This window comes from Astatotilapia calliptera, chromosome 3 (genome assembly GCF_900246225.1).
Source record: "Astatotilapia calliptera chromosome 3, fAstCal1.2, whole genome shotgun sequence".
NCBI lineage: Eukaryota > Metazoa > Chordata > Actinopteri > Cichliformes > Cichlidae > Astatotilapia > Astatotilapia calliptera.
Window position 1 is genome coordinate 182,732 of NC_039304.1, and position 22,190 is coordinate 204,921.

Here is a 22,190-nt window from a genome sequence, read left to right on the forward strand (position 1 = left end):
CTGCTACTTATCCTCTTAATCCTCTCTGACACAATGTAGATCTCTGACGTACACAATAGACTTTTCCAATGATTCTGTGTTAGGAATTTACCCTTTGTCAATCATCAAGTAAGAAAACCTACATTGTCTTCAAGATTTATATCAAATTCACGGTGATAAAGACTGTATTATGACAATGACAATCATTCAAGAAAAATAGCAGACTAGATCTAAGATCAAAGCTAGGCAGAACAGACAAGTGCAAAGATGAAATCGCCCTTAACCATTCTCTAAAAGTTAATACCAGATGTATCAGGGTCACAAACAGGTCTACAAGGAGTTAAACCATGCACAACAATAACCACATTCACAAACACAAGTGAACAGGGCAAGCAGAATGAGAAAAAAGGAGCAGTCCTAAAAATATGCCTTGATGCATCCCATGAAACCTGTTAACACCACAATACCAGAACACAACATCACAAAACCTGCTATCCATTCCACTACAGGGAGAGGAAACACAGAGAACAGAACTGCTATTGTCTTTACCGTTAGGAGGAGGTAAACTGAGATGCAGGGATGTCCTAGGTTTAGGGTCAGGTAGGGGGTCCTGTTTGAACCCTGAGAGGTGAGGGAGATCAGGGGATGAAGGAAAGCGAGCTTGTTGAATAAGCCCCCGGGCAGGGGTTACATTATGCGAGGGAAATGTGAAAGGTACTGGTTTGTGATGTTGATTTCAGGGATGTGTGACACTGAAAACCGCATCAGTGGTTTCATGGCTTTAGTTCAAGAATCAGTGAGAATACAGAATGAAAATAAAGTTTCATGAGTGACCCAAAGTTTACAGCAGTTCACACCAGTATAGTCTATTCCCATTATGGCTCATAAGTCTATGGTAAATCCAGGTCCTCAAAGACACACAGTGAGAGTTTACAGCACACGGTTAAACTGTTGGTAAACCCATGCGAAGTTGGGTCATTGGTCACAGCACTCCATTCTGTAAGACCTTAGATCTTAGTCGAATACAGAGAGGACTGGTTTGCTGCTGAATCACCAGGTTTCTATGCTTCTTTTCGGGCATCTTGGAAACCAGCTTTTGGGACACGTTAAAGCCTCTTTTAAATATTTAAATATATAGATTTTTAGTTGGCTTTTATTATTTTTCTCTTTTTAAAATTTTAGCAGGAATGATTCTAGCAAGTAGTCCATTGTCTGCATTGGACCATGTCTTTAGTCACTAATACCTCTAAAGTAAGGGATATAGTTGTGCTGCTGCAGCATAGCCAGGGTGGTGGGATTTAGGTGTAAAGACAAGCCTGCACTACCACCTGTTGGTGTAGGTGAGTACTTGCCACAACTACCACCACCACCACCACTGCTCCCTTCAGCCCCACCAGAATAGTACATGGGTGGGGAGGATGTGTTCCTGGCCCAGGTGGAGGGGTACTTAATGCCCCCCATGAGGGCTGGGGGTAAAGCTTGGCTGCAGTGTCTACCGGCAAGGTATATCTCTGGTCCTAGGTATCCAAGCAAATCACAGGAGAGTACAAAGCATATGATAAACTTATTAGGATACGAAGTTTCTTTAAAGCCTTTAAATCTGTTTGGAAAAAGGGTAAGAAACCACAAAGTTATATATATATATTATATATATATACACACACAAAAAAAAAACAGGCCCGATATACATATACATTACAGAACACAGAAGAAAACAGTTCCTAGGCTTATCTTATCAGACACCTGCAACTACGCTAAACATATGTAATGATTTGATGAAGAGCATACAGGTGGACGCTGGGGTGGTGGAGGGGCTCAAATAGCAAGCAGTGATGCTGTGCAGCAGCATTAACATGTAAGAAAGATGTGTAGCTTAAACAGACCACCAAGTTGGGAGAGTGTGTTTGGTCTATGACGAGAGTAAAGCATGTTACATGTATATGATACAGCGCAGCTTGAGATGTTTGACTAAACTAGCTTGGAGGCTTTGATTTTCTAAATAATAAATAAATTTGGTATTTCTGTCAAGTTCTGTCAAGACTATCCCTGCAGTTTTAATGCACTTGTACTTTACTTGATAATGGTGCAAATGCAAGTTTTGTATTGGGACTTTACTTAATTCTGCGTCGACCGAGTGAAAACAGTGGCACTCTGCAACCTTATTTTTATATAGTAATACAACCAAAAACAACCATTTATAAATTAAAAATAAAAAAGTTATGCACTCAGTGAGCACCCTCTGTCCTATTATTAGTCTAGTGTGACTGAGCCATAAACTGTTGGATCTAATACAGGTTAAACCTGGACATAATTGGAAAGTAAGACCTTTCAGCTTTTCATAAGGCCACAGTGATGTATGGATTATGGGGTTTTGCTAATACCTGGTCGGCTGTAGTTCTGAGGGGAACGAGACGGAGTGTACCGCCCATAGCCCCCCAGGGAGCTGTTAGAGCTGGGGCTCGATGGCCTCCGTTGACGGGGTGATTTTTCCCCATCACCCTGAATACACAAACACAGAAGATAAAAACAGAGTGAGTACATTCTATGCACTCAGTCCTTAATTTCAACATCAGAGAAAAAATTTCTAAAATATTAATAGTGAGGCAGCTGAGTTATGTTGCACAAGTCACACCAAGGAGCGAAGATAACATAACGTCAACATAACAGGAGTGAGGAGAAATGTGTGCGCTTATTGTTATGATTAAGAGCAGAACTCATTTCAAATATGTATCAACAAATGGAGCCAATGGTTTGGATGTTTTTCAAACTTTCAAAACAACATGCATGTTCTATTTTAAAAACAATCTGATTACATATATTTTTATTGCTTGTGCTGTTATACTAATCCGCCAAGAACTGAAACTGAAAAACTGTGACTCTAAGAAAATGAATCCTGCACTACTGATATTAGCCTTTGGCAGGGAAACTAAAGAGCATGCTTTACTCCAGGCCTCAGGGACCAGTGTCCTGCAGCTTTTAGATGTGTCCTTCATCCAACACAGCTGATTTACCCCCTCAACACATAGTATAATGTTATCATATCTGCACATAATCCAAAAATTAAAACACATCCCACAAACCATTTAAAACTGTCAATTACCCTAGAAAACTCTTATGTCCCAAATATGGCAAACAACTTGTTTGTGTCCACAAACACATACACTCACACACAAGCACACAAGAAGGCACTGATGAAGTATGATTTACATCCACATTGAGACACAGTGCATCACATTACCTCAGTAGGAGTAGGAGAAAGCAGCTGGGGAGACTGCAAATGAAAATGGGGAAAGAGCCAATGATTAGGAAAAACTCATATGTGAGAATATATGAGTTAACCAACCAGCAATGAGAGTGGGAGTGAGCAATGATGTCCAAATGCAAGGACATTGCTGATGAGTGAATGAGGAAGTTTACAGTTCGGCTTATAAGGCCAGGGCTGTGAAGCTGTGGCTGAACTGCAAAGGATTGCGTCAGTGTGGCATTAATGAATGACTTCACTGTGATGATGGAGGATGAGGAAGGTGAAGAATAAAACGAAAAGACAGGGAAGAAGCGACACAAGGAAGGTTTCTCGCTCAAATTGCATTCATTCACTGGAGTGAGACAGAAAGAAACCTGTGAACAAATCAGTTCTTTAGAGATAAAAGGATGATTGGATGTATTAAATCGTTAGAAAAAAGACACATTCCTCTGGTTTTCAGTTTAAGTCTGGATATATGCTGCATACATTCAAATTCACCTTAACAAAAAATATCAGGACAGAAACACTTGCTCCATATCGCCCATATTTGGCTAGTCTCTGGCTGACACTCATTAACAGTTAAGCAGGTAAGAATGTGTGTAGTGAATTCCATTTACTCTTGTTACTGTACCAAAGTTATGTTTACTTGCTTTCTGAGCCATTTAAAACCCCTTTAGTTACAATTTTACTGAAACTTAAATTTGTTTTATAGAAGTATTGTTCTACTCTCATAACGGAGTCATGACAAACCATAAGAATTACTAGTGACAAACTTCATCACAGCAGCGAATGAAAATGGAGTCGGAGTTACCTCTCCATAGTGCCTCTCGTCAGATGGGTAGCTGACATAGGGAGAGTAAGACAACATGTCAGGCCTATCTATGTTATAGATGGCCTTGGTCTTTGGAAGGGCTGCCAGGTCCTTGTAGTCCAGCATCTCCTCTCCTAGCTTGGCCTGGCAGCAGACAGGAGACAGATTTAGTTTTTATTTGCATCCTACTGACACTTGGAGGAGCACAGAGGTACAAAAGTCATCTGTTGCTCCCTTAAGGGTGAATAGAGGTGATGCAGTCTTACATAGATGACTCTGCTGGGAGAGCCCGAGGCGCTGGATGCCGGGACTGAGGTGATGCTCTCTGATGAAGTCCGGGTCACCTGGAACACACACACACACACACACACACACACACACACACACAGCAGTTTTAAACACACTGAATTATGACAGGTTAAGAAAGGTGGCATTCATGTAATTACTGCCATCCATTCAAACTCATGCGTAGTAAGATATTATTAGAGATGGCACAATGCCACTTTTTTATGTCCGATACCGATATCATAAATTGGGATATCTGCAGATACCGATATGAATCCGATATAGTGTGTTTTTTAATCAATAAAACTGTTTTTTAATATCTTGCTGCTTTTTATATAAGTTCATACTCAAGTAAAAAAAACAAACAAAAAAACCCCCACTAAAGCTATTCTGTTATACCTGTATGCAAAAAATACACTGCACCCAAAATATTTCATAGTTCAGCAACACTGATCAATCTAATAAACTTAAACCTGCACCATCCTCCCTATTCTGGTATTTTAAAGAGTAAGCAACCTAACGAATAGGGTTCTAAACCCCCCCCCCCCCCCAAAATAGGGAACCATCCCCCACCCTCCACCTCATGATGCTTAATTGACGTAATCAACTTTAATTTGATGCAGTGTGAAAAAAAATGCACAGAAATCAATTATTTTTGAAGAATAATTAAATAGATTCAACATATTTCTATGTACTATAGCTTACTAGGGTATATTAGACTTAATAGTTACTATATACAGTAATGGACTTCTATACATTTTACATCAGATTAAATCTTTGGGTGTAAGATTCGGATAATTATTTATTAAAAGCTAGACATTTTAAATGAGAATAAGAAAGAAAAGTATGTCTTTGCCCCCTTTTCCCTGTTCATGCCCTATTGGCCCCCCTGGCTAAACTTTGCTAGATCCGCCCCTGCACAGTTACCAGCCGTCAGCTACGTAGAAAAAGATCCTGGTGTAGAAAGTAATATTAAATAAATTCTAACAACAGATTATCAAGCTTAAACGTGCTGCTGTTGTTCAGCCGCTGGTTTCCTCTTTCTGGCGAGAAGCACACAAACAAGAGAGACGGACTCGCGACAGAAAAGCCGATCAGCTGATCATTAATCAGTTTCATGATTGAAGTAGCAGCAGGAGAGGGAGGGAGAGAGGCAGTCGCTCCATATATCGTTGTTAAGCTTAACGCTGGAATTCTTTATAAACATTCAGAGATGAACTTACACATTTGCTTTACTTCTCTCTGGGATAACTTCCTCGGAGATGAAATGCCGGATTGTTAGCGAGGCTACAAATACGCACAGCTGCTCTATCACGTGACGCACACTGCTGCCACGTGCTACGGTTATGAGCAGAGTTACACCATGTCGCAAGTTTTGTGAGGTGCTTTTTTGATATTTAATGGATCGGATTACATTTTTTATTTCTCTCCGATATCCGATCCAGTAATTTACGTCAGTATCAGACCGATACCCATATGTATACGTATATCATATACATTTTTTTATTATTCAAAGCTGCCCTTTCTTTTCTTTAGGGTAGTAATATAACAACACAGAAAATCCTATAAACGTCTTATCCTGAATGGCTGCTTCAACTGCTGCACGTTTTTTCATCATTATTGATAAAAAATAGTAAAAACAATCGTCTTCCCAGAGAAGTGTCCTCTTAAACTCAAACCCCAAAAGTTTTGCATTTACAGTGAAATAAGTCAAGCTAGACCACAGTCGTATCACAGTCATGTTTTAAAAAGTACAGCTTTAAACCTTAACATTGTAATAATAAAAAACAGAATTAAAGTCAAAGTCCAATTATATGTCAACTCGCCCATCCATCCAGATCACCTCTCTACAAAAACTGTGCTCCTTTAAGGTTAGAGTTATGCCCAGCTGTGGACATGGACAAGCAGAAAACAGGGATTACTAGTCATTCCTGTTATACTTTTCTCAAGTCTTCTTTAAATCCATCCAACAGCCAATCAGATCCAAGATAAGACTACTCTCCAAGAGAAACCATAACATCTGTAGAATTACATCATGTTAGTCCTGCTTTGTGCCCGTCATAATTTCCATGACCACTAGGGGACACTGTCGTGTCATTATACCGTTGACTAACTGTTACTCTTCAAGTTGCTTGTAATTTGTAAACAGATGGAAATAAGCTCCTCCTTAAACTACCTTTGGGGAACATTTTGTTCGTTTGTTTGATGTACATGGCGTTTACCGTATTGCTGCATTATTGTTCATGCCTTAACAGTCCCAATGGCTTTATATAAATATTGCAAACACTCGAACTTAAAAAACACACTTGAAAGTATAACTGAAAAGATAATATGTGTTAGACACAATATCTAGAAGATGGCAACAAGAGGGAACTAAACCATGGAGAAGGACGACAGTAATGTTAACCCAATGCTGAATATTTAGCAGACAAATGGTGAACTGTAATTCTCCAACACTGTTTTCATGACAATCAACCTGGTTAAGCCGTATCATACACGAGTGTACGTAAATTGTAACAGTTAGCGTTGATGTTATGATCACACTTCAGACTCAGCCGGTTAGCCTAGCTTAGCATAAAAACTCAAAGCAGGAGTAAAAAGTAAAAAGTTCAGAAATATGCTAAGTATCACTTCTAAAGGTTCTATCAATTTTATTTATATAAAAAGACAGTTTGAGGTGAGTTTGCTAGAGAATCTAAATCTTCTCATCTCCCTTTTTAATTCCACTTCTGCATAACTAAATTTTTCTGTTATTACAGGGGCATTTTGTTTAACACAAACAATACAAGAACACATTTTAATTCCTCAAAAATTCAAACAGCAAATACCTACTTAACACAGAGAGCGCAGTGCCTGTATTAGTGAAGCTGTACTGGGATCAGTACCGATGATGTTTAAGTCACAAGTTGAATGAGAGAGAGTGAACTTTCCATCATACGGCAAATTAAATATTTGGAGAATCGTAACAGTTGTGTTTGATATTTTTAGCACGCTGAAACAAGACAGAAGCATCCACTCTGTCTGGCCAAGCTGTGTGAGTGTTGCCCTCTATGGATGGCAACACTCACACTGCCACATCAATCCTAATCATAACTGCCCAGGGGACCATTCTGGGTACATGCGCAGACAGATCCTCAGCTTCTTTAGTCACATATGTCAGCTCTGCATAGCACCAGAGTAAGTAACACATGTAACTTTAACACTTTGTGTTGCTGTGACTGCTTCTCAGCATGAAGAAAATGCAGCACTAAGTTGTGAGTTCTAAACAACCCATGCAGCAGATGGTTGTTAGGCGAGGGGAACTGAGTGGGGTTTTGGTTGCGGGGACGTACAGGAGCACCGACCTTCTCCTCGAGGCCATCATTGAGCTGTATCCGGACCTGCTTCTGGGAAGGAGAGGGGTGACGATGAGGAATGAGGAAGGGAGATGGAGGAAGGGCAGACAATGGCTGATGCAATGCTCAAACCAGAACCTTTTTTTTTTTTACTGACTCAATTACATTTTTCTTTATTTAACTTCAGCTTCACACAGTTTTCTTTTGATGGTGATTCTTGTTATGCATTGTTGTTGGTGACATTTTTGTGTCTGTTATTACTCTATAGTCTGTATAAATTGTTGTACCACTTTAATGACTGAAAGGGACCAGCAACAACAAAAGGAATGACATGAAAATATTCATAGGAATGTTCTTACTGATGAACATTTTTATTTACAATGAAACAAATTATGAAATGTTCAAGTTTAGAAAGCTAAATGAAAAAATGCCAGATGAGTTGCAAAAATGTTCTAAATTATTAATGTTGTTGTTTTTTATTTCAGTAACTATTGCAGTGGACGCTGGGATGTGTTGGTACCTCTACTTTAGGTATTGGGTCTATTTAGGGGAAAAAAAAAACTTTAAAAACAAAAAAGAACTTTTTAACAAATATTTGTAATAAAGATTGAACTGTGAACTGCGTAGCTTGTAGGGATTAAAAAAAAGGCAAAAAGCTCCTGAAACTGCAGTTCAGCAGTTCATGTTAAGAACTCGAAAGAAACCTCAGTGACTGTCTAACACAGACCCAAATTTTTCTCCTGCTCATTTCATGTACACAAGAAGGTTGGAGACCTCCATTATAATTTCCTGCGACTATGAAAAATTCAGTTTTTGAAACTGTTTTTTGGGCTCATTGTGATATTCCACTTTCTGTATTAAAAGCAGCTAAACTCATCCATTGACTGTGCTATATTCAGAGGTTTTTCAAACTCGTCCTTTTTAACTTCTGAGGAATTCATGACAAGGGAGTATCAGAGCTTTATCTCTTCTGTCAGATATTTACACACACACACACACACACACACACACACACACACACACACACACACACACACACACACACACACAGACATATATATATATATACATACATATATATATATACATACATACATATATACATACATACATATATACATACATATACATATATATACATATATATACATATATATATACACATATATATACACATATATATATATATATATATATATATATATATACATATATATATATATATATATACATATACATATATATATATATATACATATATCTGTCAGGACTGCCTTTACCACCCACCTTACTCTTCTCCTCCTGCTTGGCTGCTTGTCTGCATGGAGGATGCCAGATAGATGATCCTGAAGACACAGAGACAGACAGCACCATTTGCACTTTCATGTTGTTGAAAGTGGGTCAAATATTACAAAAATGGTTTAGTTTAATGAACTATTTGATTGATTTAAATCATACAGTATGTCACGACTATAAAATGCCCTGATGAGTCACAGCAGGACTTTGCATGAGAAAAGCCAGATCCATGGTGGCTGCAGGCTAAAACCCTCAGACCCAAACGATCTGCTGCCAATAACTTGGTACCTGACATCATAGGACACCCCAACAAATCCCGTCTCACAAGCAGAGCCTTCACAATAATAGGCTAGTATTGTGGCTGAGAAGCACATATGCATAACTCATTACTTCATAAATTGGAGTGACATGTTATTGCCTAAGAATAGAAAGTAATGTGCTTTAGTCTAATAATAGATCATGAGTTTTAGCACTGGATCCTCTGTGGTTAGGCAGGAAAAACTACACTGCCTATCCTGACAGGTAGGAGCTATAATAAGAGATATGAAGGCTGCTTCTACCTTGCAGGTACATTTCCTCTCCCTCTGCAAACATCTGCTCACACCGGACACAGCGTGCACATGTGGGGTGGTAATGCTTCTCGCCAGCCTGTTGAAGAATGAAAACACATTAGCACACTGCAGCAGTTACAATTTATAATGTCTCCTAAGAAATGCAGACCAAAAAGACACCTTCTAACAAAGCAGACGAGGAATCAATACATTGCTTTCAGATGGCAACCAGTATGCTTTCAAGCCTGCAGTTTAAATGTTCTTTTCATTCAATGAACGATGTGATTTATTCCCTATGCCTAACACATTCATTGAAAGACCTCTGTGTTAGCATCTATGTTTATATACATAAGCTCTCTTAGAAAATGCATAATTACCTCATAAATTAGTTGCAAAATGAACATTGAGTTTCAGGAGTGTTGCTGAGCTAAAGCTAAATGAGGGACAAAGGGAAACTTAGACTACAAAACTTAGGTTGTTTTATCATTTAGCCACAAGGTGGAGACATTGCCATTCAGACAGAGCACTGCAGGAGTAACACATAAAGTCCTTTTGACAAAAAGGATTTAAAATACATTCATGACATTCGGCTTAATCCTGTATTTATACAAATTCACCCAATACGTTTTCCCCATAAGCACTGTGTATGATGGCCTGTGTGTTAAGCATGGAGCTCCTTGTGTGTTTAGTATGGAGGCAACATGTTATCTCCAGAGCTTGTCAGAATCCACAAAGCGGTGTGATGGGAGGGAGTTGTCACAGTGAGGATGAATGAGTCTGTGATATTGATTTTGAGGCATAGTGTGGATTGTTTTCTTGACTTGTGAAACTGCTAGTCTATATGTGACCTGGTCAAGTGTTGGGGACTGTCTGGGTTCATTTTTGGCTGTGGAAGCTGATTTGACTGATGCTGACACTGTGTGCATTGAATCGTTTGGGTAAGTTGTCTGCTTTCTACTTCCATCCTTAAGAGCAAATATTACATTTGGTCAGTGGCTTCCTCAGCAGGAACTCAGAGGGAGTTTTCCTTTTCTTGACAGATTTTTCAAGCTGTTTCATGGATTCAAACTAGCAAACCTTAAAAAGCATCCCATTCTCTTAAGTTCCACAGTCTTTTGGGTGATTTTCTTAATACCAGATCCTTATTCTGTCTTTTTTCATGGCAACAAAAACCACCATTACTGAAAGTGAGCAGAATTGTCTCATTCTTGGCAGTTTTTCTTGTCCTAAAACACGTGTGATTTATGGACTCAGTAATAAACAAAACAAGGTGGTTTATTGCAATTGAGTCATTTTTTTGCTCTCCATGCAAAGAGATTTCATCTTGCTGTAACAGCAGTTTGATTACGTACAACACCTCTGAGGCTCCTCCACTTTGCTGCGTCATTCTAATAGGGTAGGATACCAGAAAACAGGATGTCAACATCATATTTCTTGGCTAACACCCTGCTTAATGCTTGTCTCAACCAAATGGACAGCAGATGGAAAGAGGAGGCAACCAGGCACAGAAATGTACTTAAAAAAAGCAAGAAGACTCCAAGTCTAGGTGTTACTGACAGAAAAACAAAAGGCCATCTGTTTAAAAACTGGTAGACGGTGCAGATGCTATGCCAGAAGTTCATATTTGAACTGAAACTGAGAGAAAAGAGGAAGCTGACATAGGAACTCAAAGAACTAAGAAGATAAAAGGCTGGAACAGGATTGAAATTCAAACATGGAAAGTATGAGAGAGGCGGAAAGGAGATAGAACTGCTATCAAATCCTTCCTTTCTCAGCACAGGGAGGAGAATGATCGTATTCAGGATCCTGCAGGACTGGCATATCAAGGAAGAAGAGGGGGGCTCAGGAATGGTTTGGAGGGAAGTTGAGACTGAAAGAGCCTAATTTGATTTTTACTTAGGAATGAGGCTGTAGCTGGTCAGCCAGGGTTGAAGTTTGTGGCTGAATCTCATGCAGAGTATGGCTTTAGATAATGGGAGAGCTACTTTTTATATCTTTGCTACCTACAGTCCATATGTTTTCTCAAAATTATCCTACCTCTAATGCTCTCTCCATTTGCTCATCTCGCAATTCCAGGAACCAGTCAGGTGAGGAATGTGATTCATTTAGAAGGCTGGAATAAATTTGTGGCAGTATGAACACACAGACACACAAACATGGTCTATGGTCTGCAATCCAGTTGATTGCACATACATCAAGCTCTGTGTTGCATCACAGGTTATTAGAACACAACAGCAATGGGATCTATATGCAGCTCATGATTTTACAGCTCAAAATACTGTAAGAGAAAAGTACTGGCACGAATGCTGCGTCATCTGATACTGAAATCAAAAGTTTACCTCAGAATATATTCAACTTTAAAGTAAATGGACTGACATCCCAGTCTTACCGACCACTCAAAGTGCTTTAGAATACGAGCACTTCTCATCTACTCATTCATTCAAATACAGAACCTTATTAAAAAGTGACATTCATATCTCCACTGCACCACAAAGTGATCTTGAACACTGAAACCAAATGGTTAAAAAATACTGAAGCCTTGTTTCTGATGTTGAAGGTGTTTCAAACTAACACTGAACTTAATAGTCAGTATGAACAGTGACAGAAATAAAAAAGCCAATGAAGCAAATTAGGCAATGATCAGTAGCACAGATGCTTGGCTGACAGCAGAAATACTTAATCTCATCAGGTATAGTTTGGGTGTTACATATTGTTTTCCCTCAGCTCAGTAAGTTTAAACCTTTCAATAATGTTTGTGTAGGTTCTTAATCATCCAGGTCATGGCAAGTGCTTAAGTCAAATGAGCTGAACTACCTTGGGCTGCTCATCCAAAATGTTTCTTCATTTCATGTCCTTTCATATTCCTGCATCGGCTAAAGATGCAGAATACAAGACAATATGTCTGCCATCCTGGTTACATATGTTTCAAGTGCTTGACTCAAAGGCATCTAGACTTCTTTTAGGTTCTTGGTTCTTCTTCATCTTTTTGTTTTACTATTCCCAGTATTTCCAGTTACACATCACAGTGTCTACTCTCACTGTTTCACTGACAAAGTGACTGACTGACTAACATCTTGGATGAGAAATAAATGCCATGGCAAAAGGAACACCGGGCAACAATAAACATAGCTTCAATTCCATTGCTGCTATCTGCAGTTACTGACTCAGTGCAGTATGACCTCTGTGTGCTCTTTGATCTCAACCAAATGTCACGGCATTTTGAAAGAAGTCTTTCAGTTACTATTTCAAAGTGCAGCCTTGCACAGCTAGCATGAGACAGCATCATCATTCAACCCTGAATGTTGATGATAAGACAGTAATAGCCCAGCTAACTATTAGCTAGCTGAAGTTGTCTTTCTATGGTAGATCCTATGGACATTTATAACTTTATTTGCAATTCCACCTCATGCTGCTAACTCTAGCAAAGGTGTTAAAATAAGGATCACAAATGCCATTGTTCTGTCCCACATATCTGATGACACACTTTAAAACATGCACTGCGTCATCACGCTCACTGATGAAGATGAACCAATGGTTTCAGTCAAAGAAAGTGATCATTTGAGGACACTGAGGTGAGAGGCAGGTGACAGTGTGCAATCTGTGCTATAGCTCCATTTCTAAAACATGAGACTCAGTCAGACTGCACTGAATATTCAACAACAGAGCAGATCCTGGCTGCGTGATTCTCTGCCACTATTCTTTTATTTGTTATTGCCGTGTTCCTTCTTCCAGGATGGGGATCATTCCTTCAGCACTTATCAACGCACGCACCATCTGCATCTGCTGTTGCAATGTCATTAACTTGTGTTACATCATATCACCCCGGAGATTCAACTCCCTGTAGTTTTCATGCAACAATCAGAAGTCTAAGCTTTGGCAAACATTTTATTCTGATATGGGTGTTTGTTTTTGCTGGAGTTATGAAGCTTGTTATGGAACCACAAAAGCAGCACTTCACTTTAGACTACGTGCAGTTCAACCTGGATATTAAGTATATGTTTCCTGGAAAGAGACGCACCCTTAACAACTATATGCTCAGTAAATTGTATGCTCAGTAAACACCAGCAATTACAAGAAAACTAACACACAAAATACCTTTGGCTGTTTTAAGGTATGTGGTGTTACTGTAAACCCCCATGACAAGAGGTAATGTATTTGCATTTGCAAATATGATGAATTTTTAATGGTCTCTTTGGGGAAATGAGGTCAGTCCTGGAATCAGTTAAGTGGAAATATGAGCATGAGAAACATGTAAAATGCAACTCGCTGTGTTTTTCTGTAGCCTCTTTCTCTGTCTCCGATCACATACTTACCCACTCTGTTTTAAGCTTATAGGGCGTCGATGGACTGCTGGGGGTTTCTCTCTTTTATATTATAAAACGCACAATAAAGCATCATGAGGCAACTGTTGTTTAAATAAAAGTGAACTGAAATGCACTGAATTCTGCGGGTAAATGAGCTTCCTCCAAAGGGTGACTGGCCTCTCCCTATGAGGAGTTCAGCCATTTGGGAGGGGCTCAGAGTAGAGCCGCTGCTTGATCTGCCTCCTCACCTCAACTGGCTCAGTTGAGGTGAGGAGGCAGATCAAGGACACACTGGAGAGATAATATCTCTTGGCTGGCCTGGGAACGCCTTGGTGTTCCCCCAGACAAGCTGGAGGAAGTGGCCGGGAAGAGGGAGGATGCTGCCCCTGCGACCTGGCCCCGGATAAGCGGAAGAAGATGGATGGATGAATGAGTTAAACTGATCTGAATTGAAAACCAGTCTAAGTAAGCCATTTAATGATGACTTTCTATTAGTAATTCTTTAGCTTGTGTACAGGTTCACTGTCTCATACTGAACTTTATCTTAAATATGTGCCCTATGACAGAACTACCCAACAGAAACATCACTACAATGACCTGCAGAATCATATCCTGCAGTTCACACTGGCATACAAACACTGATATCACTCATTTAGATGGCAGTTGTGATTAAGTTGTACTGTCAACTAGAAGCCTCTTGCACTAAGTATAATGCTCTCTCACTGTCAACAGTGTAATCTAATAATGCAGCTCTTGGAAGGAACAAGCTTATTTAATAAATTAATTGTCGGGTCACTGAGAATTAGACAAGAAGCGTTTGAACAAAGTAGGAAAAAATACTGCAAGCAATCTGATTTTAAAAAATGAAGGTTATCAGCACATCAGTGCTGTATGGTTGGCCAAGAGAAGGAATGGCCAAGTCTGAGGTTTAACTTCCTATAGCTGTCCTAGAAATACCACCTTACTGATGATTTAACTACTGTGTAAACCAAACACTGAATAAACTGAACCAACATTCTTGGATTAAGTGGGATTATCGATTCAGATTATTCAGTGTTTTCAACAGTTATTCCTTTTGTGCATTTATATTTACTGTAATTCCATTATTCTTCTCCCTGTGCATGTTCATATAGAGTAGACAACAAGTAAGTTGAACCACATGCTACATGCTAACAGCCAAAAAAGGTTTTGTTCTTAATGGAAGCCAGCAGTGCTGTACCTCAAGGACTTTCCCTGTAATGTACTTCTTACAGCTCTCACACTGGATGCCAAACATGGCGTGGTAGTCCATTTCACAGTAGGGGATCCCGTCCCTGTAAAAATGACACAAGACAAACAAGCAGGTTAGAGACAGGCGCAAGCATCTAGATTAAATCTAAATAACAGCATTAATGAAGTATTATGATAATGAAAGTATATTCAGCCAGACGTACTTGCTGATGTACTCGGCATTGAGCACCTTGTTGCAGACTTTACACTTGAAGCAGCCCAGGTGCCAGTGCTTGTCCAGTGCCACGAGTGACTGTTCATTCTTAAATTCCTTTCCACAGCCACAGCAGTCTGTACAGAGAACAAAATAACAAAGACTAGGTCAAATTCAAACACTAGAGTTTGCTTTCTTTTAGTGGAAAAGTTCTTTGATTTAACTGAGTTGAAGGGCAAAAGAAACTTTGGACATTTTGTTTTCTATGAGGAAAACACAATTTAGGAAAGTGCCAATTTAAGTGAAGGAACAAACAATCCGAAGTTTACTTATGGCATGAGTTATGCTTTCAAACAGGCAAACAGAGGAGAAAAGCACTGACTGTGGACAGCCTGTATGGGTGCAGGGCTGTTGGCGGGAAGAGGCTGGGTACACTTTTGGCAGATACACTCTTTCCCATTAAATGTCACTCGGTCACCGGCTGGAAATGGCTGTCTACAAACAAAGAGAAAAACAGTAGATGATCAGAGGGGTTTGACAGATACATTACAGTTTGTTCTACTCTGAAATGAAATTTGGTCCATCAGGGTGCATAAAAGGCTCCTCAGAAGGCCCTACAGACCAATCAGTAATATCCTCCAACCCCTGAAAGTATTTTTATGCTGATGACTTTCACCTGTAAGGAGGATCTGTCATCATATCTTTCACAAGAAATGCCAGAGAGCGCTCTAGAAAGTTAGAAATGCTGAGGTCATAAGCCCAAGCTCTAAGCCTACTACTCAAAATATGTAACTAATTATTGTTACATGTTCTGATATAACTTAATGTATTTATTTACTCTTCTCTGCTATTATGACTAAATGCAATCCCCTGAAGACTGATGTAAAACTGGTTTAATAGCCGTTAAAAGGAAAACCTAAATCTTTCAAAAGAATTGTTTATATATTAAGCTTGTCAGCTGTTGTTGGATATTTTTATTGGTTATTTACATCAGGTTCAGTCGTTAACGCATATATTTAGAGACTTAAGTCTCTAAAAACCTGCTGTATTTTCTTTGCCACTATTTACTTAAACAGGTTCTGCCTGACACAGTGGAGATCCTCAAATCCCAGTCATCATGCAGTAATCCAAGGGAATTTAAGAACAAATGAGAAACAAAATAATTGCGATCTCTCAGGCTGGAAAAGGTTATAAAGCCATTTCTAAAGCTGTGGGACTCCATTATCTACAAATGGCGAAAACATGGAACAATGGTGAACGTTCCCAGGAGTGCAGTGACGACTCATCCAAAAGGACGCGACCCCAGAACAGCATCCAAAGAACTGCAGGCCTCACTTTCCTCAGTTAAGGTCAGTGTTCATGACTCCACCATAGGAAAGAGACTGGGCAAAAATGGCTCCAAGACGAAAACCACTGCTGAGCAAAAGGAACCTAAAAGCTCGTCGCAGTTTTGCCAGAAAGCATCTCGATGATCCCCAAGACTTTTGGGAAAATACTCAAATGACGAGACAAAAGTTAAACTTTTTGGAAAGTGTGTGTCCCATTACATCTGGTGTAAAAGTAACAGCATTTCAGGAAAGGAACATCATTCCAACAGTAAAATATGGTGCTAGTAGTGTGATGGTCTGGCAGCTGTTTTGCTGCCTCAGGACCTGAAAGACTTGTTGTGATAAATGGAACCATGAATTCATGAATTTTAGACCTCTCTGCATTTAATCACACTTGTTATTAATCTCTGTCTCTCTTCCACAGCATGTCTTTTGTTCTGTCTTCTTTCTCTCACCCCAACCGGTCGCAGCATATTGGCCCCGCCCCTCCCTGAGCCTGGTTCTGCCGGAGGTTTCTTCCTGTTAAAAGGGAGTTTTTCCTTCTCACTGTCGCCAAAGTGCTCGTCCATAGGGGCTGATATGACTGTTGGCTTTTTTTCTGTATGTATTATTGTAGGGACTATCTTGCAATATAAAGCACTTTGAGGTGCATGTTGTTGTGATTTGGTGCTGCATAAATAGAATAAAATTAAATTCTGCTGTCTACCTAAACATCCTGAAGGAGAATGACGGGATATCTGTTCATGACCTTAAGCTGAAGTGTACTTGGGTTCTTTTTAGGAGCACTATCCAACACCTACGGGATAAAGTGGAACAGTGACTGAGTACCAGGACTTATCACCTAAACGACAGCCTTGAATCCCACTAATGCTGATGTGTCTGAATGTGGATAAATCCCTGCAGTCATGTTTAAGCATGTGCTGGAAAGACACCAGAAGCCCAAAACCTGTAACAGTGGGCTGTCAGTGCATTGGTTTTGGATGGAGATCTTTGTTTTGACATCTCATGTTCAAATCTTTAAATTTCTACTTTTTCTTGTTTGTAATATCTAGTAGGAAATGAAAGAGGTGCAACACGGACACTGGCTTCACTTACAAGCCAAAGACAAATGCCATTATACAGCTAAAGAGTTATTGCAATGACAATGAAACAATGTTAATGTCTGCTGGCTGTTTGTGCAGTCTGCTTCACAAACAGCTGCCGTCGTCATCGAGTCAAATGCAGAAGGAATGATGGATCCTTGGCAGAGCTGGGCTCTGACTTGCTGCCACGTGCAGCTTCCTACAGCTCTGAAATGTGATATTAGGAGCTGCTGTCACACTGACACAGCCAGCTACTGAGGGAGGAAGACATCCTGGCAGACTGTGAATGGCTGAGATTAAAGATGACTCATGCATAAATAGACAAAAAGTTATGTCTTCAAACCTGACATTGTGAGTTTTTGTAAGTCTTGCTTACAGTTTAATTCTTGGTATTAGGTTGATGGAAGCATAAAATCTGAAACCCATCAACCCATTTTCCCTCATTGCTATTGGTTTATTACTGCATTAATGTCATCATATTACCATGTTTATGTTAAAATATTACACAAATATCATTTTATCATTTTATTGGTAGCAGGTTACTGTCTAAAATACACTATTTTAGTGACACTATTTGTAAATGGTTTTGACTCATATGTAATTTTAACTGCCATTCATCCACACCAGCAATGCTTCTTTTTACTCATCATTATATGTTTGAACAGGAGAGTAGCATTTTGTGAGTTTTATTTACAAGATGCAAAGACTACCTGCTTACAATACCAGACTGCAGGACATTATTTTAACATTAGCTGCACCTCCTGTTCACACTCACCTTGGAAAAACTCCAATATAAACACTTAGCTGCCCACATTAAACTTTTAAACCGTTGCATGTGGAGAGACACAGACACATAAAGAAAATCCAGACAGCAAAATGAAAAACAGCTCGATTACTAAATAACTGCCTTTTACTGTGACATACATACGAAAAATATACTAATCACAATATGATGTCTCATTTCAAGCAGCACTTGTCCTATTAGCCTCATTTTTATATTGCTCACAAAAGGCCCGTGTGATTTACTATCACAAAGGCACCATTTGTTGTAAGGGAACTCCAAATACCACACTGGAACATTCTGATCTCAGGTTCAGCAACGGGATGACCAAAGTATGATCGGATGAACACACACACACACACACACACACAGAGAAAACCCACCCCCAGCTCAAAAGACACTTTACACTAGCTGTGGGAATGGGCAAAGTGGCTGCACTGACTGACCACACACTTAAAATTCCTGCCTGCGAGAGGCTTCCATTACCTTTCAGGGCCTGGAAAACAACACTCTCACACAGACACACTATACAGGAGACGCATGCACGTAGATTGAAAAAGGTGAGTGCAACTGTTTGGTGTGCAGTGACACGTGTGTCCTATATTTATACACGTATGTCTATTATAGCTTTATGTGCTTGTAAATGACACCAAGAGAGATGTGCGAAACATACTTATGAGATGTCTCCATCTGTAAAGATCGATTTTGAGTTCTCTTTATAATGGGAGAGTGGAATTCTGAAACACAATATTTCTCCAGTAAATAAGATTTAAAAGTAGTTGACCTGTGGGTACGGTGGATTTGTAGGGCTAAACATTTATTAATTTTTTATTAGTCCTTTTTTTATCCAGGTAAAAAAAAAATCTCATTGAGATTAAAAATCTCATTTCCAAGAGAGACCTGGCATCATGGCAACAAAAGTCAAAATACATTTACCACGTAAGTATATAACATTTAAAACAAATACAATATCCCATACCAACATGTGTAAAATATACAATAACAGATCAAATTAAGAGTACATTAAAAACTATCACACTGAGTAAAAGAGTTATTCTCTCGTTCCTTTAAGACAGACTTCAACTCTCCCAAGGTAACCAATTCTGATCATTTCATTTCCTTCTGCAGATTATTCCAGGAAGCAGGGGCAGCGTTTTAAAAGCCTTTTCCCCCAATTCTGTTCTGATTTTTGGGACAATCAATTGTATGATATTGTGAGAACGAAGGCTGTATTGGTTGTGGTTTTCCCCATTACCAACATAATGGGGAAAAAGGTCCTCTTACCTTAAGAGTATGTAAAAAGGTAAGTGTCTTCAAAAGGGTGGGACTGACCTAAATATGTGTGTCATATATTCATCATGTGCATGAATGTCATGGCAATTTGGAGCTTTTAATGATTTCTCTGAATGGTTCAATTTTTTTTTAAGTTTCCAGTTCTTGGCAGGCTTGAGCCTTGGGTTGTTCCTGAACACCCTAACCAATTTCCTCTCATTTCAGGAAACAGTTTTGGGTTTTCTTCTAGATTTTTGGCAAAGTGTGGACATATACAAATAACTTGTATTTGTAACCAGTTGAAATGAATTGAGCCAAAGATCAGAATTTACAGATGTTTAGAAATGACACCAAGAGACCTTCCCAAATGGGAAGTAAACTTACAGTTCTACGTCTTAGATTTTCAACGAGTTACTTGGACTTTCCTCTTGTTCTGCATATTGGTCAACCCAGCGACTGCTATCAAACCAATCCTTTATATGCTAGCAAAAAGAAATTACCGGTTGTATTCACTCATCGCCACTAAGAAATGAGCACTTGTCCCTGTCAAATTAGAAGATATTGTAGAACCTTTAATCTACTGAAAGCTAAGAAGCAATTAAATAACTTAAAACTGCAACACTGAAGAAAGAAATATGTTAAACAGTCTTGTTACTGCATACTGTATTGTGCTGAGTACATTAATAATTCGTCACATTAAAGGCTGACGGTCTTCACTCTTTATCACTTTGTATTTGTTTTGGGTTTGAAAACTAAGAAAAAACCTGTCTGTATATAAACATATGTCCATCCATCTCTTCCTTAGCAAACTCCACATCTGCGCTTGCTATTCACAACATTACAGATTCTTTAGTCATTTGGTTGAACTATTCTCATGTTTTTGCTAAAAAACAATCTTTGTTCCCCTAGACTGACTTGGCCCCTACTTGGGGAGAGGGACATACACATGCACTGAAATGCTTGGAAGGACACTCATTGCAGTTCATGCAATCTTAAGCGTCTTAAAGTTTAATCACCACAAATCCTTATACTAAACCTAGCAAAACCTAGTTCGTCACTGCCTTTGACTTAAGCGCTAACTCATTATCCACTTGTCACCTACATCCAACGCTTAAAACAACAAATCCTTAAGAAGTATTTGATTGAATGTTTTTAAAGCACCATTTTTATATAAACTGTTCTGGTCAAATGACTTTGCTTATGTTAAGTCAAGGCCTCTGATGATGCACCAGAATGTGCAGGACACCTTTTCACGTTATTGTATGCTTTCAAAAACACATCTCAGTTGCAAAGTCTCAAAAATTTGGTTGCTTTTGTCAGTTTTCTGTTAATGTCATGAAAGTCAGCAGAACTGCAAAGTTCCTTTTTTAAGTGCCGCAGGCCCGATTTATTGACACATGGCTTAGTGGTGCTTAGAAGGTCACAGTATATTAATGGCAGCGACTTTATGTGCTTAATGAATAAGCTGCTCTCAAAGCCATGTTTCTCCCACTTGCTAGTTTTAGGAAATACCAAAGTAAAAAATGAAATCTGTTATTTGCATTCTGCTCCACATGCTAATTTCTTACTTGCATGAGGTGCAAACAAAGCAGCGTGGGTGGTAGGTCTTGCCCAGCGCGGACACGACCTCCCCTTCGATGAAGTCCTGGCAGCTGAAGCAGCGAGTTCCATACAGCCGCTGGTAGTCCAGAGTACAGATGTAGTCACCCTGCCGCACAAAGAATCCTCCCTGGGCCAGCTCACAGCCACATACTGGAAAAAGAGAGAGAGGAACAAAATGCTATCGAGTTAGCAGGACGCCACACACACCGAGCCGACAGGCTAGCAGATGACTCCGGCAAGACCAGAGGTGGAGGTTTGTGCATTTATATTAACAATGCTTGGTGCATGAACTCCACTACTACTGAGAGTCACTGCTCACCTAATGCGGAGTTTTTAATGGTCAAATGCAGACCTTATTATCTCCCCAGAGAACTCACTTCGATCATACTCACTGCCGTGTATATACCCCCCGACGCCAATGCTAGGTTGGCCATGAAAGAACTTTCTGCAGCCATTAACAAACACCAGAATAAACACCCCGAGGCTGCTTTTATTGTTGCTGGCGACTTCAACCGCACCAACTTAAAGACAGTCCTCCCCAGATTCCACCAACATGTCTCCTGCCACACCAGAGGAGACAAGACTTTAGACCATGTGTATTCCAACCTGGCTGGAGCCTACAAAGCCACACCCCTCCCCCACATTGGACAATCGGACCATCTCTCCCTGTTCCTCACACCTCGGTATTCACCACTCATCCAACGTGTGAAACCTGCTGTGAGGACAATTAAAGTGTGGCCAGAGGGGACAGACGCAGTGCTCCAGGACAGATTTAAAAACACAGACTGGAATATGTTCACCCACACAGACCTGGACCAGTACGCCTCATCTGTACTGGATTACATCTCCGAAACCACAGACAGTGTCACCACCCAGAAACGGATCACCATGTACCCC

The 22,190-nt window shown here is 39.7% G+C and overlaps 1 protein-coding gene across 14 annotated transcripts in view; it reads right to left on the reverse strand.

The window, feature by feature from the left end:
* The window catches only part of ablim2 (actin binding LIM protein family, member 2), a 95,445-nt gene that overhangs the window by 24,861 nt on the left and 48,394 nt on the right, over positions 1–22,190 (reverse strand). For 3 of the 14 annotated variants that reach the window (XM_026157954.1, XM_026157972.1, XM_026158030.1), the window contains exons 3-14: positions 21,260–21,443; positions 15,611–15,723; positions 15,239–15,365; positions 15,025–15,118; positions 9,511–9,598; positions 8,942–9,000; positions 7,652–7,705; positions 4,301–4,378; positions 4,035–4,178; positions 3,218–3,250; positions 2,361–2,478; positions 1,224–1,496 (exon numbers count right to left, since the gene is read on the reverse strand). In XM_026157954.1, coding sequence (XP_026013739.1) covers positions 1,224–1,496; positions 2,361–2,478; positions 3,218–3,250; positions 4,035–4,178; positions 4,301–4,378; positions 7,652–7,705; positions 8,942–9,000; positions 9,511–9,598; positions 15,025–15,118; positions 15,239–15,365; positions 15,611–15,723; positions 21,260–21,443 — 1,365 coding nt within the window. Of the gene's footprint in view, positions 1–528; positions 601–1,223; positions 1,497–2,360; positions 2,479–3,217; positions 3,251–4,034; positions 4,179–4,300; positions 4,379–7,651; positions 7,706–8,941; positions 9,001–9,510; positions 9,599–15,024; positions 15,119–15,238; positions 15,366–15,610; positions 15,724–21,259; positions 21,444–22,190 lie in introns of all 14 variants that reach the window. The other 11 variants (XM_026157993.1, XM_026157963.1, XM_026157982.1 and 8 more) reach the window with 11 other exon arrangements.